The following is an 18,337-nucleotide window of genomic DNA, read 5'->3' as shown; positions in this document are numbered from 1 at the left end:
ATCCTAGGTAATGCTCCTCAGGGCAACTGCTCTAAGGATGCAGGAGAAAGCAGTGTCTCCAAGAGGTGCGGGGGAGGCCGACAAAGTTTGTATTCCACGAGGAAGTTTCTTCAACCCACTAATGCAAGGTGCTCTTAGCACCCGGTTGGATTTACTTCCCATCCTTGATACCGTCCATCAGTACCTAGGCACCACCCCAAGGGAGACCACTTTGAAGACAAACACCAGAAGCAAAAGTATGGTAAGGCTTAAGGATGTCAACGCGAGGGTTACCATGGATCAAGGGTGTCCAAGCTTTGCGATTACTCACCACCTGTAGACTATCTAGCTACTTTGTGACCTTCAATGTTGAACCAAGATGTTTTTTGGGTCACCATCTTCGACCGTTCCCGCGGAGGTGGTCATCAAGTGTGTCTGACCGCGATCTAGCCCTTGAAATGATCGATGAGTGAGGGTTTACATATCTTTGTTTGTTAGTATGTGTGTGATGTGAACTATTATGACTATTGTTCAATGTTGTTCTTGCTAGTTTAGTGTTGCTGCTACTAATATGTCGTAGTGTAATCTATGTTGTTTAATATTTTGTTTGTCAGTGTTGTTGCCACACTAATGCCTATGACTTTGTGTGTCGGTAACCTCACCACTCGAAGAATAGGTAACTAGACTGCACGCCTAGAACATAATCAAAAACAACACGTTGCATCTAGGGAGCACAGACTAGCAACCAAACATGGTGCTGGTGTTTTCTTCTCTCATGCAACCTAGGGCGTTGTGGGCAACCAAATATGACATGCAAAACTTGGTCCAGAGGTTGCATTAGCTCAGTCAACCTCTATGGGTCACTCATGCAAGGGGTCCAATAGATGCAAGTAACCGAACATGTCCGATGTAATCGATACATACCTCATGGTTCACATGGACGTGGTTGTGGCCTATGTTTGGACACCTTTTGCATGTGATTCTACCTAGGGCTATGCAAACCATCTTCGCTTGTCTGTATTCGCTCGGAGTGGATTGGATTCTACCATTGCCTGTATTTTAGGCCAAGTCAAACGAGGGCTAAGTTGAAAAGCTCAAACAATAATAACCTAGATAAAACAAAAAAAAGTGGAAATTCCTAAAGGTAAGCAACATTTTTGTTGTTCTAGATAACCATGTCCTTGTTGATGGCGCGATAATAGTTGGTACCATTTAGGTAATGATATCTCTTAAATTGTTGAAACAATTGATGTATGAAAAATATTTAAATTGATAGATTGTATTTCGTGAAGATAAAACCCAAATACTTATGTTTCTCGTAGCAAACATTACATTTATGTTTTTTTTGTTGCGAGAAATTCATGTTTGTGGTTAGAACAGGGGTAGTATCATGATGTACACAATGGGGGACTAAGCATCAAAATGTCTCTCATTTGAATGAACGAGTGGCTCATGTTCGACCAAAGTGACCAGTAAAAGTCTAGTGGTAAAAGAAAACCAATGTTTTCTAATGGTCACAAGTTCAGTTTGGAACATTAGATATCTAAATAGAACTGAAAAGGCTTAACCATGTAGAAATAACCACATACACCAAGTAATAGGAAGAAGTAATTAATATGACTCATTAGAAGCAGCCACTCGTAGAGATTATGTTTTAATATGCTCCCATGTGGAAGTTAAAGCAGTCCAACGTAAATGAACGGTGACAATTCAACGTAAATAGATAACTTGTTTCAAGCAATACATTCTAGAGCTCACTATTAGATTCTACACTATTTGCTCTCAAGCAACTCTCTATCCAGCAAGGTGTGTATACACAGGATGACTGTATCCAATCATCGCCATCTACGGGTAAGCACCCCAAATCCTCAACCTTGGAGTTCTTAAGATGGTAGGCCACTACTCTCGTGAGGGACATGTGCAAAAAGATAATCTCCTTGTAAGGATGAAATCCAAATATCCTCGAAATGTATTTATGGAACTTTTTCTGAACACTAACTTCAGTGGCAGGAGCAGTAGTGGCATCATCGTTGTCTGAATCCCATTCCGGTTTCTCTCTGTCAAGTGTTTCATCATTGTTATCCCTCACACCTTGCACGAACCAAGACCCATGACTGTGTTCCCAAGGAAAATTTTCTAGCAACGGCTTGAGGCCAATCTCATGCTTCAACATCCATTCGGTGTGATCAATTGATTCATTGAGAAGCCAAATCTGAAGTTTGCACCAACCACCGGTGAATACATAGTAAACGCCCTTCTCCGATTTTCCCAAATGAGTATCTCCGCGTGCTTCATTAATCGGGGGGAGTTTAATTACTTGGTACTTATTATCCTCTAAATCCAATCTGCAAAAATAAATAAATTCGCACCACGTTAGCTAGCTAGTCACCGTGCATGGTATTGGGTGACCTTTTCTAAGAAAAAATAGGGAAACAAAACATACCTGATAATAAAAAATATGTTGAACACATAGAGACGTCCCCGCCAATACACAGAATCATGAGAGTACACGTCTCTCATGAGTAGTGGTAGGTTAGGGTCGATCGACCGTGGAGGCATCCCTTCCCTGGTAAAAGATCTCTCCTCCCACCGCCATGTCTTTGACGAGAATGTGCTCATGGTGTAGGGCGACGAGGGCCACTCCGAGTTTGGGTTCGCAGGGTGAACACACTCCATGAAGAACACCTCAAAGTGTGGCGAGAGCGTTGGATCGTACGCGAGGAAGTCGTGTTCGATGAAGCTCCGATCAGGGTGACACGGTAGACACGCCCACTGCCGCGTGGCCGGATTGGCCACGCCTCCCCAGAGGAGGAGGAGGCCGTTGCAGTGACCCATCACGTGGGACCAGTCATCGTGGAGGTCGTCAAGGTAGCCGAGGTTACCTTGGATCTTGCCCGCGACAGAGGGGCGCGAGAGGAACGCCGGGGGAAGGTGATAGCCGTCAACGAAGTTGTAGACGGCGAAGATGCCGGCCAGGGAGAGCGGCAGGAGGTCCTTGCGCAGCAGGCCGTGGGCGTCGACGGCGGCGCACCACGCCTTGCAGACGGAGCGGCAGGCGGCGAGGCTGCACGGCATCAGGCGCCGGAGGACGTCCGCGAGCACGTCGCCGGGTAGCAGACCCGCCGGATCCATGTTTTCTGGAGACTGCGCGCGCGGTGCAAAGGAACAGACAAGTAGGTAGGGTTCTCGATAGTCTGATGCGTTGCTTCTACCTCTGCTACCAACAAGGGAAGATGTATATAGCGAGGCCAATGGTGGGTGGGTAGTGGGTTAGAGTTCGTTCCAGTTTCACGCTCCGATTTGTTCAAGTCGGAGTCCGAAGTAGCAGCAGCAGAACTATTCCAGACTTGATGATCGCGCCATTCCGGCCGGCGAAGAAGCTGAATAAAGCAATCCAGGCCCCGGGCCACTCTGAACAAAAACTCTTCTTCAGCCGGCGACCTCCTCATTGCAGAACCTTAGGGCGTTGGATCACGTATCAGATTTGGCCATAGACTCGCTCCACCTGAAATTCCCTCTGCCCCTACCGTGAGCATGCAATCAAATCGGAGTCCGGACTAGTTTTGGGGGTAGCACTGGAGATCGGACAGCTTTGATTCGATCTGGAAAATTATTTGTCGTAGTACTGTAATTGTTTACTTCCATCGACTGGATAAGTTTTCTTCCATGTTGATTCAAATTTGCTTCGACCTAACCAAAAAAGTGTCCAATAAACTGCATATTATGAGCACGGAAATGTTATCTCACTAACGTTCCCTGCAAGGCCAACCCCAGCGAACGCCCTCATTGCCGTTGCATGGATCTCAACGCAGGGGCAATGCCACGTCCGACGGATCGAGGTGTTCGCTGTCGTTTGCCGTAAAAATGATATTTATATATAACTTTGACATTTTTTGAAGCTTTTTTGTTTTTTAATTCGTCCAAAAATCCTTTTTTTTTACTTCTCACATGACCGTTTAATTATAAGAGGATTTTTTATAAGAGGACAGCCGTTATATTATTAGAGAATGGCATTTTTGTTGTAAGAGGATGACATTTTTATTATTAGAGGATGGCAGTTTTATTTATAAAATTATGGCTTTTTATTATTGTCAGCATGGCATTTTCGTTATTTAAGAGGATGGCATTTTTTATAAGAGCATGTCAGTTTTTTTATAAGACCATGCCCTTTTTTATTTTTATAATAGGATAGGAATTTTTATTATTAGAGGATGACATTTTTATTGTAAGATGATGACATTTCTATTACGGGAGGATGGCTGATTTATTTATAAGATCATGCCATTTTTATTACCATGAGGATGCCATTTTTATAATTTAAGAGGATGGCATTTTTATTATTAAGAGGATGACAATTTTTTATAAGAGATGGCATTTTATTTTTATAATAGGATGGGCATTTTCATTATTGTGAGATGGCATTTTTTATTCGAGAGGTGGCATTTTTATTGCTTTTTTTGCACACCTTGATCTGATCCAATCACCACGGCCAGGGAGCACCACCAGCGGCAGGAAAGCTGCTGCCCATTGGGCGCCAGCATGGAGGAGCTTGTTGGCTATTGTGGGATGGTGATGGTGCTACATGGTCATCGGGTTGCGTCTCTCGATATGCGATGTTCGACGGCCGAGTTGGTGATCCAGTGCAGCGATCGTCAACGGCGGCACAGCCTCACGACGCCACCAGAGAAGAGGGAGTCGGCGCATGGTCCTGGATAGCGGCGAGCTCAACATCAGATCGACCTATCGTGCAACGAGATGGATTTTTTCCAAGTTTTTTTACGGGGTTTCGAGTATGATTTGGGGCAAATGAGGCAGCGATGTTGTCCCCATCTAAAAATAATGTTCTCCTGCTCTTTCCCTGATCCATTGGAGTGTTCATCACTCGTGGATGATGTGTGAAGTCATGTCTCCAATAGGTCTTTCAGGATACGGCCAGTCGATGTTTTCTTCTCCGGGGTGGCGATTTGTTTCGCAGATAGCACTGGCCGGCTTCTCCTAGTCTGCATCGACAACTTCTCGGGTGCCGCTTCTACAAGTTCTTGGGCTTAAATTTTTTGCTCCAGCCAGGCTGAGGCCTAGAGGCGACATCGTGTTTTGCTCATGACACTTCACTGGTGGATGCAAAAGGAAGAAAACTTCGATACCCGTAAGATTTGAATGTATTTTTGTCTCTACGTACTCCCGAGTTCAAATGCTTCCTTGCGAACAGTAAATTTAGAAGAAAAAAAGTAGAAAATTCAGAAAAATCTGTCTTTTTTTGTTGTAAACTTTGACAAATGTTCCGTATGCTTGTAAAATTTCAGCACGAAATAACATCCGTGGAAGTCATGGAAAAAAACAAAATTGATGTTTCAAAAATGCTAGTTTTGAAAACATTTTGGAGTGCTGATTTTCTTTTCCACGTCTTCCATGAATGTTATTTTGTGCTAAAATTTTGCAAGCATACAAAACATTTGTCAAAATTTACCACAAAAAAAGTTCAGAATTTCTTGAATTTTGTTTAGTATTTTTAATTTTTTACTGTTTATAAGGGATCATTGAGCTCGGGAGCAGAATAGGACTTTCACTATGTATTGATGTATTTTTAGGGACATGTTTTCTAGGCAATGTATTTTCAAGGACATGTGATATTTAATACATGGCATTGGGTCCTTTCAGAAGAAAAAGTCACAAAGCCGAACCAAACTACTATGTCAAAATTTACCACAAAAAAAGTTCAGAATTTCTTGAATTTTGTTTAGTATTTTTAATTTTTTACTGTTTATAAGGGATCATTGAGCTCGGGAGCAGAATAGGACTTTCACTATGTATTGATGTATTTTTAGGGACATGTTTTCTAGGCAATGTATTTTCAAGGACATGTGATATTTAATACATGGCATTGGGTCCTTTCAGAAGAAAAAGTCACAAAGCCGAACCAAACTACTATGAAATCACGTTTCACACACCACCCCATCGGCCCACCCAATATAACGAAACTTATAAATATTTCCACACTATGTCATCAATCACGATGACTATTTCTGGCCATAAGCGAGTCGAGAGGAAACTCTCGCGTTGAAGTAAACAATGTTGGGCCGGCCCATTTCAGCGCGCGCAGACTAAAGAAATGGGTATGAAAAGGTGCGCTCCCCAGGAATTGCACCCAGCTCGTGAGGGGGAACACCGGCACAACTAACCACTGCACCACCTGTGCAGCTAACAATTGCACCCGCTTCCAGTTACTGGTTAGTAGTAGGATCACGACATACTAGAGGCGGTCGGAGCCGACTTTCTCTGTTTTTTCTTTGATCTTTCGTTTTTTTTCTTTTTTTATTCTCCATTTTTTCATTTTTTTTATTTTCTTTGTTTCTATTTTTTCATTGTACATTCTTTTATACATGATCAACATTTCTTCAAATAATTGTGCAACATTTTTATATACATGATCAACATTTTTTAAGGTCATCCTTCAAAAAACTTCAAATACTTATTGGACACATCTATATACATGATCAACATTTTCTTAAATAATTTTTCAACATTTTTTTCAAATACTTTTTCAACATTTTATATATATGATCAACATTTTTTGAAATACTTGTTCAACATTTTTAAATACTTTTTCAATATTTCTTTCAAATATTTTTGATGATTTTTCTATTTTATATATATATATATATATATATATATATATATATAGAGAGAGAGAGAGAGAGAGAGAGAGAGAGAGAATATTTCAAATATAAACAAAAGTACATCAGAAAACAGAAAACATAAAAAACAGGGAAAAAAAGGTTGTGGCCTCCTGCGCTCGTGGGCCGGTCTAGCTCACGCGCTCGCTGTCGTCTCGCATCACACGAGAAATAGGGGCGCCCGTCATCAAATAGGTATCCTATTCCCCGTGCGGGTTAGAGATCTATACCTACTAATAAAAGAAATAAGAATTCTTAGTCCGTCATGCTATCTTATAGAAAACCCTCTGATTTTTCTGACATTGAACCCGCAGTAGATATCAAATGTTTTAAAAAATACTCATATCTTGTAAACCTAACTCCTAATTTAACATGTTATATATGAATTTTGATTAGAAAAATATGTAGAATCTGAATATGATGTTATTTTACCTGTTAACAATTTAAAAAAATACTATCTAGGATGCAATCTTAATCAATAATGCATTATCCGTCTGTTTTTGTCATTTTCCTTTACCGGCCCGTAACAATACCCCATTTCACACATGACATGAATAAAATGCATGATCACTTGCCCGTTTCTTCGTCCGGATTAAATCTATACGCAAGCCCTGTTGAAATAGAATACCTGTGGAATCTTGAAGTGCGCTTTTGTAGGCTAAGACCATCTTTGTTTGGGCCGTAGCTACAAATTCTCATATTATAGACCATTTTTTTGTAAGTTAAGAGCATGTGGTGTTTTTTTTCCCGTTGCAACGCACGGGCCTTTTTGCTAGTAGCCACCAAAACTTGCACCCCATCCCGCGGTAATGGGCCAGCCCGTTAGTTTGGATCTTTTTCTGCCTGTTTTCCTCTTTTCTACGGTTTCATTTTTCTTTTCTCTTTCCTTACCTCTTCTAATCTGTGAACTTTTTTAAAAAACATTATAAACTATGAAAATCATGAATAATTATCAAATTCATGATTTTTTAAAAATCATTTGCATTTTTCAATTCGTAAACTTTTTTTGAAAATCAATAAGAATTTCGAAATTCATGATCTTTTTCAAAAATTGGAACAGTTTTAAAATCCATGAACAAATTTCAAACTCATGAACATTTGAAATTCATGAATTAAGAAAACTCTTGAATATTTTTTGAATTTCTTATACAATATAAAAATTAATCTCATTTGAATCCGTAAATATTTCTTGAATCAGTGTAAAGTTTTTGAAATTCGATTTTTTTTAATTCATGGACATTTTTGTAAGTTGGGGACAATTTTTAAAATTCATGAAAAGTTTTGAATTCGCTAGCAATGTTTTAATCGGGGAACAAATTTTGAATTTCAGGCCATTTTCTATATTCTTGGCCATACATTTGAGTTCATGGTTATTTTTTAAAAATAAGAAGGTTTTCAAGTTTAGAACATTTTAAAAATTCATGAACATTTTCTGAAATGAGGGAACATTTTTATTTCACTTTTTTAAACTAAGAATAAATTTGGAAATGCAAGACCAAATTTGAATTTTGTGAACATTTTTTAGATAAAAAGAAACAAAGTCATGAACATATTTTGAAGTTGAAAACTTTTTGAAATCCCAAACATTTTTCAAAGAGGAAAATAAAAGAAAAACAAAAGAAATAATTCAAGGGCCCGCCCGCCCCGCACATGGGCCAGTCCAGAAGGACACCAAGGGTAGCGGGGGCTGCACGTTTACACGTCACCCAACACCCTATGGCCTAAATAGGAGGTGTAGTCGTCAAACCAAAGCTAAACCAACCCACCGGTTGTTCGAGGCCCGGATAATAAAATGGCCCAATACAGTCCCAAACCATTTTAGAATCATGGTTTTAGCCCTTATGACTCGAAAGCAACTAGTTGAGGAGAACTCGTTGTGGGATCCTGCAAGGGTCACTTTTGGTGGGCTGCATCACATGTCGCGTGCTGGGCGCTCCCTCCGGATTTATTTTTTTAGATTTTTCTATACGCATTTTCGGGTTTTAAATGGTTTTTGCCCGGTTTTTCCTATGTTTTTAGACAAAATATTTTACGTGAAAATATGCATTTACTGTTTTCCTTTCGCGAGATGCATGGATTTACTTCTTGTGGATGCACAGATTTGCTCTCGCTAGTGTGCCTCTCGGAAAAGGGGAAAATGTGATTTTTTTTTGCTTCCGTGAGAGCCATAGATTTACTTCTCGTGGAGGCACAGATTTACTTCCGTGAGAGCCACATCTGTGAATGCGTTTTTTCTGCTTCCATGAGAGGCACCGTTTTTCTTCACGTGGAGGCACATATTTGTTTCCGTGAGAGGCACATCACATTTGTGCCTCTCAGAAAAGAAAAGAAAAGAAAAAGATGTGTTTTTTTTTCTTCCACCAGAGATATATATTTACTTCTTCTGGAGGCACAGGTTACTTTCGCGCAGGAAAACATGGTTTCCTTTTTTTCTGCGAGTGGCACAAATTTGCTTTCGCTAGAGGCACAATTGTGCTTCTTCGAAAAAGAAAAAAAACATGCTTCCAGTTCGGGGTTTTTCTTGAAAAAAAAATCATCGAAAGCTATCAACGTGGTATCTAATTTCAAAGATCTCGACGCGCTCTAAGGGTGAAAATGATTCAGGATTTGGACGCAGGGATAAATAGATAAAACATTTTGAATAAATGAATGTATGAAAAAGAAAAATTACCAAGTTGCGACAAGTGGCGCACATACAATGCGTCACTTGTCGCAAGCTGAGGATGTGGAAGTGACATTTGCAAAGAGTACTTCTTAAAGCATCTCCAATAGAAAAATTATATTTGGAGACATAAAAGTAGGTGATGTATAATTTACATCATTAAAAAGTGTTTTTTGTATCACCAAAAAAGCCCCAACTCCAACAAACGATGTATATTTGGTGATGTAAAAGTAGTGCTCCAACATATGATATATTTGATGATGCAAAATTATTTCAACTACATCATTTGAAACATAAATTCAAACATAAAAAGTTCATTTGAAGCAAACATAATTCTTAAACATAACTAAAAGTAGTTCAAACTACTACATCCATCGAGCTACTACTACTCCGAGTTTACTCGTCGTTGCTCTTAAACTGCTCCCAGAACTCCTCCTTGTTGGGGTCATCGCACTCGTTGTCCTGCTCCCCCGAGTCATCCCAGTCCGACGAGTCAGACTTGACACGGATCATCGCTGAGGGGCGGACCTCCTCCTCCTTCTTCACCACCTTGTTCTTCTGCTCTGCCCCGCGCTTGCAGAAGAACTCGCGCTCGGCCTGGACATACTTCGGATGCTCCCGCGCGAACCTAGACATCGCCGCGTCGTCGCTAACGCCAAGAGCAACGAGATTTGCCGGCTTCTTCTTCTTCTCCTTCATCTGCCGAATCTTGATATTCTTCGGCCCGATGAACTCCGCATCCACCTTGGTTTAGATCTCCAGAAAATACATCTCGTGCCTTGGCTGGCCAAAACGCCAAGTTGCGACGTCGTACGCACTCTCAGCCACCTCTTGGTACTTGAAGGTGCCGAGCCAGTAGCGATAGTTGTTGCACTAGAACTCGACACCGTAGTTCTCGGAAGGCTTCGCATGCACCCTGAAGATTTCGATCTTGCTCTTCGAGAGCTTCTTCGATGGCATATGCCGGCGATGAATGGGGCTGCGGCCGAGCGTCGAGACAGGAGGCGGCGGTCGGTGGAGGAAGCGGGAGGCTGGCCAGGCGACGGTGGAGTTTCAATCGAGCGGTGGCGCGGAGGCAGAGGTGCTCGGATCAGGTGGCAGTGGTGGCGGTAAAGCGACAGATTTGGAGGCGGGGTGGCGGAGTTGCGGCGGAACCGGCAGCGGGGGCGGTGGAGAGGACAGATCTGGCGAAGGGGCGGTGCGGCATGGTCCGGTGGGCGTGCGGCTATGCAGCGGGAGGAGAGGTGGTGGTCGCACGGTGGGTGGGGAACATATGAAGTGACGGTTGGTGGTTGGCGCGCAGCTGCGGATTTTACATCACCAGACGGACGAGGTGATGTAAATTTTTATCTCCAAGTATTGTATTTTACATTAGCTGAAGCAGGTGATGTAATTTTTTTTTACTTCTACATTATATATTGGAGCAGTGTTTTTAGGCCTTCCTGGTGTAAAAGTAAGTTATTTATAGAATTACATCTTTTACTGGAGATGCTTTAATTAGTGCTTTCGATATGAATCGGTTACCAACAGTGGAACGCTTTCATGTGTTGCCAATTTCACGACGAACGATGTGAAAGATAATATACATCATTTATGGTGTAAAGCAGAGGAAATGAGCTCAGGATTTGGTCCACTAAATCGGTAAATCCTGAATGTGGTTTCCAAAAAAGGATCAAACTCATGGTTCAGTTACTGCATCAACATTGTTCAAGGCAACACCGTCAGTTTCGACTGGTCATACAATATCTTAATTCTTACAACAGTTTGTAGTTGTAACTTGTAACTCTCATTTAGGTCACTTCATTCTTGTTGGGAAATTGCAACCCATCGATGAACTGAGCATAGTCTCATAAGATGAGGTATACCTTCCAGGACACTCTGCAAAGCCTATTTGTTTTCACTTTCATTAGAGCAATATTGAGCGATCATTCCTGGTGTCGAAATGTTGAAAAGTAACTAGGCATGAAACAAACACATACATTACGTAATAAAAGGAATTAATACTAGAAGCAACTGCGGATTCTGCAACAGAGATTATCTTTTAATATGCTTGCATATGAAAAGTCAAATGAGGCCAAAGTAAGTGGACGACCACAATTCAACGTAAATACATAACTTGTTATAAGCAATTCATGCAAGCTAGAGCTCAGTATTGCCTTCTAAACTATTTGCTATCAAGCTACTCTCCATCCAACAAGGCGTGTATACAACAGATGACTTTATCCAATCATCACCATCTAAGGGTAAACATCCCAGATCCTCAACCTTGGAGCTACTAAGATGGTAGGCCATTACTCTTGTGTGCAACGTTCGCAAAAAGATAATCTCCTTGTAAGGATGGAATCCGAGTATCGTAGAAATATAACCAGGGAAGTTTTCCTTAACACTAACTTCAGTGGCAGTAGCAGTGGTGGCATCATCATTATCTGAATCCCATTCCGGTTTCTCTTTGTCTACTGTTTCATCATTGTGATCCCTGACACCCTGTACGAACCAAGAGCTATAACCGTGCTCCCAAGGAAAATTTTCTAGCAACGGCTTGAGGTCCATCTCATGCTTCAACATCCACTCAGTGTGATCAATTGATTCATTGAGGAACCAAATCTGAAGCTTGCACCAATCACCGTGGACGAACCCATAGTAAACGCCTTTCTCTGATTTTCCCAGATGGGGCAAAATATCCCCACGTGCTTCATTAATCGTCGGGGGGAGTTCAATTACTCGGTACTTTTTATCCTCTAAATCTAACCTGCACAAATAAATAAATTCATTATTACTGTACAACAGTAGCTAGCTAGTCACCATGGTACTAGCGACCTTTGCTAAGAAAAAATTAGGGAAACAAAACATATATACTCCCTCAGGTCCTTTTTTACTTTGCGTAATAGATTTATGTCAAGTCAAATATTGTAAAGTTTGACCAAATTTATTATATTAAAAAACACGAACATCTACAATATCAAATATATATATATATATACTATCAAACTATATTTTTCAATGAATCTAACAATATTGATTTAACATTGTGAGTGTTAATATTATTTTCTATAAGTTTGGTTAAAGTAGAGATACTTTGACTTCGAACAAAACTTATATGCGGATTAAAAAGGACCGGAGGAAATACCTGATAACAAAAAATATGTTGTACACATAGAGCCGGCCCCGCCAATACACAGCATCATGAGAGAGCACATCTTTCATGAGCGGTAGTAGCTTGGGGTCGATGGACCGTGGAGCCATCCCTTCCCTGATAAAAGATCTTTCCTCCCACCGCCAGGTCTTTGACGAGAATGCGCTCATAGTGTAAGGCGATGGAGGCCACTCTGAGTTTGGGTTCGCGGGGACCAATTCAGCTTCGTTCTCGTATCGGTTCCCATACCTGCGCCTAACACACTGCATGAAGAACACCTCAAAATGTGGCGAGACCATAGGATCGTACGCGAGGAAGTCGTATTTGATGAAGCCTTTGGTCGGGGTCCGATCAGGATGACGCGGTAGACTAGCCCACTGTTGCGTGGCCGGATTGGCCACGCCTCCCCAGAGGAGGAGGAGGCCGTTGCAGTGACCCGTCATGTGGGACCAGTCATTGTGGACGTCGTCGAGGTAGCCGAGGTTACCCTGGATCTTGCCTACGACGGAGGGGCGCGAGAGGAACGCCGGGGGGAAGTGCTCGCCGTCAACGAAGCGGTAGACAACGAAGATGCCGGCCAGGGAGAGCGGCAGGAGGTCCTTTCGCAGCAGGCGGTGGGCGTCGACGACGGCACACCACTCCTTGCAGACGGAGCGGCAGGCGGCGAGGCTGCGCGGCATCAGGCGCCGGAGGACGTCCGCGAGCACATCGCCGGGTAGCAGACCCGCCGGATCCATGATGTCTGGCTACTGCGCGGTGCGCACGCGGTGCAAAGGAACAGGCAGGCAGGCAGGTAGGGGTCTCGATAGTCTGATGCTTTGCTTCTACCTCGGCTACCAACAAGGGAAGATATATATAGCCAGGGCCAATGGTGGGTGGGTAGTGGGTTAGAGTTCGTTCCAGTTTCAAGCTCCTATTTGTTTTAGCAATGGACTCGTACGTGCTTTTTTTTTTTTGAGTAAGGACTCGTACGTGCTGTCAGCCAGCGGATCATCAACTCTCTGGTTTGCGAGACCCCCAAACGCTGCATAGCGCGCGCGCGATTAGGCGCTCTCGAGCGGCTGTGGGTGGGCCGTTCGATGGGATCGACAAACGTTTTTTTTTCTTCAGAAAACGACACACAGGTGCCGATTCATCCCATCGTTGGCTGATTGATGGAAGAGAAAATAATTATGACAATATTGAAGGCAATGATCATGTATATAGATATCACGTTCAAGATTAGTAGATCAATTCCTATCTACATCTACTACTATTATTCCACACATCGATCACTATCCAGCAGTCACTTGCGTTCCTCATTACCTGGAAGCGGATCCTCTAACATAGAACATAGAGAAGGAAAATCACGGTGTTATAATACTACCCTAGTGTAAAATAAAGAAGGGAAGTTAAAAACTGTTAGTAGATAGTTAGCAGGTTGTTTCCTGTTGGTATTTCCTGTAGAAATAAGTAATTTAAAAATAATTTTATTTCATCATCAATTTGTTTGTATATAATTACTATAATTGTACATAGTAGACCATTAATTTGTAAATTAATTTAAGTCGTTTTAGCCATAATCATATGGATAGAAAGAAAGAAAGTTAGGTTCTGTGACTTTGCTTCTCAATGTTGGAGGATCTTGTTCCTCTTTCCCCAACTCCTCCTTCTATTCAATTTTAGGGATTTCATCAACTCCCTCCTCCGATTCATTTTATAGGGATTTCATCCATGGTACCCGCTGCCAGATGGTGGTAATACAATCCATGGAGGAAGACGGGATGCGAAAAGGGGGGAGGGCGGAGCCAGGTGGCTGCGCGCGATGAGCAACAAGCTGGAGGAAGGCTATAGGGATATATACTTTTCATCTTGTTTTTAAGTGCTCACTGATTACGTCCTCAATTTTAAGTCAAAGTTGCTCAGATTTCTCCGTCTCTTTGCTTACCTAGGACATATAATGGAGTAGTTTCTTTTTGTTAACATTAACTTGCCCATCTTTAGTAATTAAATTGTCCATCTGCAGTAACTAAATTGCCAACGTGGGATGTTTCTGTTAACACAAGTAGTTGCCTCAAGCTTCCTACAAAATCACCTACTAGTATCATGTTTTCTTGCCTATTATTCTCGTAGTAGGAAGGCAATTTCCTAACTTTTCTTGCTAATTAAATTAACATAGGCACATAGATGAGCAATGTTGTGTTTTGCTCTTGACCTGATATTTTTTTCTTGGAGTTTGTTGCTGGATCATTGGTAGAAGGGAGTCACATGGCGGGGGTGGATCCATGGTTGCGTTTAGCGGGCAAGAATTTGCTGTTGTTTCAGGGTCTAGGGAGGGACTACCATGTGTGCTCACCTAGAATAGTCTTGACCAGCGCCCAGCTCACCACCTTCTAGTTCCCGCAGCCCACGCTCTCCAACCAACTCGAAGGGCTATGTGTGGCAGTGCAAAAGGATCGAGAAGAGGGTTCTAGAGGGGGAGGGGGGCGATTAGACCCTTAACAAGCAAAGTTGACAGTTTTTAATTTCTTTCAAGTTAAGGTTGAGTTTATCATAAGTTAAAGCAATCACAATACATTTCAAGCAAGCATGACAAGAGTATATGCAGCGGAAAAAGTAAGGCATGCAAAGGGATGAGATTGGAGTTTGCAAACGCAATGGATACGCGGAGATTTTTGGCGTGGTTCCGATAGGTGGTGCTATCGTACGTCCACGTTGATGGACACTTCAACCCACGAAGGATAACGGCTGCACAAGTCCACGAAGGGCTCCACCCACGAAGGGTCCACAAAGAAGCAACATTATTTATCCCACCATGGTCATCGCCCACGAAGGACTTGCCTCACTCGGGTAGATCTTCACGAAGTAGGCGATCTCCTTGCCCTTACAAACTTCTTGGTTCAACTCCACAACATGTCGGAGGCTCCCAAGCGACACCTAACCAATCTAGGAGACACCACTCTCCAAAAGGTAATAGACGGTGTATTGATGATGAACTCCTTGCTCTTGTGCTTCAGATGATAGTCTCCCCAACACTCAACTCTCTCTCACTCACAAATTTGGCTATGATGTAAAGATGATTTGAGTGGAAAGCAACTTGGGGAAGGCTAGAAATCAAGATTCTTGTGGTAGTAATGGAATGTCTTGATCTCAACACATGAGTAGGTGGTTCTCTCTCAGAAAATGAGTAGTGGAAGTGTAGGCATGTTCTGATGGCTCTCTCACTTATGGAGAAGGGGGTGGAGGGGTATATATAGCATCCACACAAAATCCTGTTGGGAACGTAGTAATTTCAAAAAATTTCCTACGCACACGCAATATCACGGTGATGCATAGCAACGAGAGGGGAGAGTGTTGTCTACGTACCCTCGTAGACCGACAGCAAAAGCGTTATAACAACGCGGTTGATGTAGTCATACGTCTTCACGGCCCGACCGATCAAGCACCGAAACTACGACACCTCCGAGTTCTAGCACATGTTCAGCTCGATGACGATCCCCGGACTCTGATCCAGCAAAGCGTCGGGGAGGAGTTCCGTCAGCACGACGGCGTGGTGACGATCTTGATGTTCTACCGTCGCAGGGCTTCGCCTAAGCACCGCTACGATATGACCGAGGTGGAATATGGTGGAGGGGGCACCGCACACGGCTAATGAATGATCACGAGGATCAACTTGTGTGTCTATGGGGTGCCCCGCTCCTCCGTATATAAAGGAGTGGAGGAGGGGGCCGGCCAAGGAGGGTGGCGCGCCCAAGGGGGGAAGTCACTACTAGGAAAATGGCTATAGATAGGATTGACACTACTGGCGCACCAGGGAAGTAGTGCGCCACTACTATATACTAATGACGCACCAGTTGGTGATGCGCCATTAGTGTGGAAGACACTAATGGCGCACCAAAAAACTGGTGCGCCACCAGTGATAATTTTTTTTTCATTTTTACATACATACTAATGGCGCATCCTACCGAAGTGCGCCATTACTAGTTGACATGGAGTGCGCCAGTACTGAATTTTTTTATTCTTTTTTTTTACAAAACTACTAATGGCGCACTGCCTCACAGTGCACCATTACTAGTTTAAACTACTAATGGCGCACCCTGTAAAAGTGCGCCATTAGTATATATATATTTTTTTACTTTTCTGCAAAACTACTAATGACGCACCACCTGCAGGTGCGCCATTAGTAACCAGGGTTACTAATGGCGCATTTGCATGTGGTGCGCCATTAGTAACCTGGGACCCAACAAAATATTTTGGACAGCCCCACACCTACCCACTCACTTTCCCCACTTCATTCCCTCCACCTCCTCCAAGCTTTCGGCTGCCTCCTCCTCCTCACCTCATTTCCACCATAGATTCATCAGAATTAAGTGGTGCAATTACCTTTTTTTGATAGGTAAGTAAGGGGAAAGCTATCTTCATGATGTAGATCTACTTTTTTTCTCCCTAGCTCGCTCCAACAACGTGCACATGCACTTTTTGTGGCCTAGCTAGATCTATGTATGTTTGTGGTGTTGCATGTGTTTGTGGTGTTGCATATATGTTTGTGTTTGCAGGTACCGGTATTTGAAATGCGATAGTTGCCAATTTTTTGCCAGAATGTTGATTCATTTCCGTTTCGGCAAGAATTTTGGCACTATGCATTCTTTTTGGTCCTATTTTTAGGGAAGGTCATGCCAAATTTTTTTCTTGGTTCTAAAATATCGTTTTGCTCTACCCCGCAGGCGACCATGGTCCGCACGATGACCGAAGGCATCGTGAATAGGTTTTTGAGCTCCGCGAAGGCCAAGATGCTTCAAAAGAACGAGACGGAGATAAGATGTCCGTGTCCAAGATGCAAGCTGAAGAGCCTTATTGCGGACCCGGATTCCGGGTAGGTGCGGGACCACCTGCTCTTTCGTGGTTTCATGGATGGCTATCGGTGGCAAGGTGATGAAGATGACTATGAAGTCGTCCATGGGGGCTGGGCAAGAAATGAGGAAGGGCAACAAGACAAGTACCACCGCGGCGAGGGCGGGCGAGAAGACGAAGAGTCCAGGACATGATCACGACGGTGATGCTGTACACAGTCATCATGTAGAAGATGCCGTACATGATGATGAGGAAGATCAAGACGAAGGGCATGATCATGAAGATGAAGATGCCGGAGCAGACGACGATGGAGGCTGGGTGCAGGACCCTCATATTCAAGAGCTGCTTCTCAAGCAGACGGATAACGCAAGAGCTGCCGCCCGAGAGAAAGCCAAGATGGATCAACTGGAGATAGACGCGGTTACTCCATTGTATGAAGGATGCAGGCCCGAGGATACCCGCCTGAAAGTAACGCTCATGGCTCTGGAGATGAAGGTAAAACACAAAATGACCGACGCATGCTTTGACGAGAACATGTCATTCTGGCACGAACGTCTTCCCAAGGGGAACAAGTGCCCGACCAGTTTCGAGGAGGCGAAAAAAATCGTGTGTCCTCTGGATTTACCACACGTGAAATACCATGTGTGCATGAACAATTGCATCATTTATCAGGACGAGCACACGGAGTCTACCATATGTCCGGTGTGCGGCGTCACTCGATACAAGAAGAGGAAGAAAGCTCCTCGAAAATTGGTGTGGTACTTTCCGATCACTCCTCGTCTGCAGCGGTATTTCGCGGACCCTAAGGTAGCAAAGCTCCTGCGTTGGCACGCAGATAGGGAGGAGAAGAAGCGGGAAGATGACGGAAATGATCCGGAGATAAATAAAAAAGACAAGATGCTGAGTCACCCTAAGGATGCGAGCCAGTGGCAAGCGTTGAACTTCGAATACCCAGAATTTGGGAAGGATCCAAGGAACATCGTGCTGGGCGCGAGCACCAATGAAGTCAATCCGTTTGGCAGCCAGAGAAGCACACATAGCACGTGGCCTGTGTTTGTG

General features: G+C 43.2%; 3 protein-coding genes across 3 annotated transcripts; all 3 read right to left on the bottom strand.

Annotated features, from left to right (window-relative positions):
* Positions 1-1,726: 1,726 nt before the first annotated feature.
* LOC147992173 (F-box protein At5g07610-like) lies at positions 1,727-3,111 on the bottom strand. The gene is made up of 2 exons (XM_087539913.1): positions 2,423-3,111; positions 1,727-2,324 (listed from the first exon to the last, which is right to left on the bottom strand). Exons 1-2 carry the CDS (start codon positions 3,109-3,111, stop codon positions 1,727-1,729), a joined length of 1,287 nt encoding a protein of 428 aa, XP_087396039.1.
* A 6,600-nt stretch (positions 3,112-9,711) lies between these two features.
* Positions 9,712-10,014, bottom strand: LOC147992172 (uncharacterized). The gene has a single exon (XM_087538953.1). It carries the CDS (start codon positions 10,012-10,014, stop codon positions 9,712-9,714), a length of 303 nt encoding a protein of 100 aa, XP_087395079.1.
* Positions 10,015-11,454: 1,440 nt separating this feature from the next.
* Positions 11,455-13,185, bottom strand: LOC147992171 (uncharacterized). Its single transcript, XM_087539908.1, has 2 exons — positions 12,443-13,185; positions 11,455-12,064 (listed from the first exon to the last, which is right to left on the bottom strand). The coding sequence occupies exons 1-2, from the start codon at positions 13,183-13,185 to the stop codon at positions 11,455-11,457; spliced, it is 1,353 nt and encodes a 450-aa protein (XP_087396034.1).
* Between the last annotated feature and the right edge of the window lie 5,152 nt (positions 13,186-18,337).

The sequence above is a fragment of the Triticum urartu genome, chromosome 1A (genome assembly GCF_056163025.1).
Source record: "Triticum urartu cultivar PI428250 chromosome 1A, HENAU_Tu73, whole genome shotgun sequence".
In the NCBI taxonomy this organism is placed as follows: Eukaryota; Viridiplantae; Streptophyta; class Magnoliopsida; order Poales; family Poaceae; genus Triticum; species Triticum urartu.
Note: the sequence above shows the minus strand (reverse complement) of the source record. Positions and strands in the feature narration are given on the sequence as shown.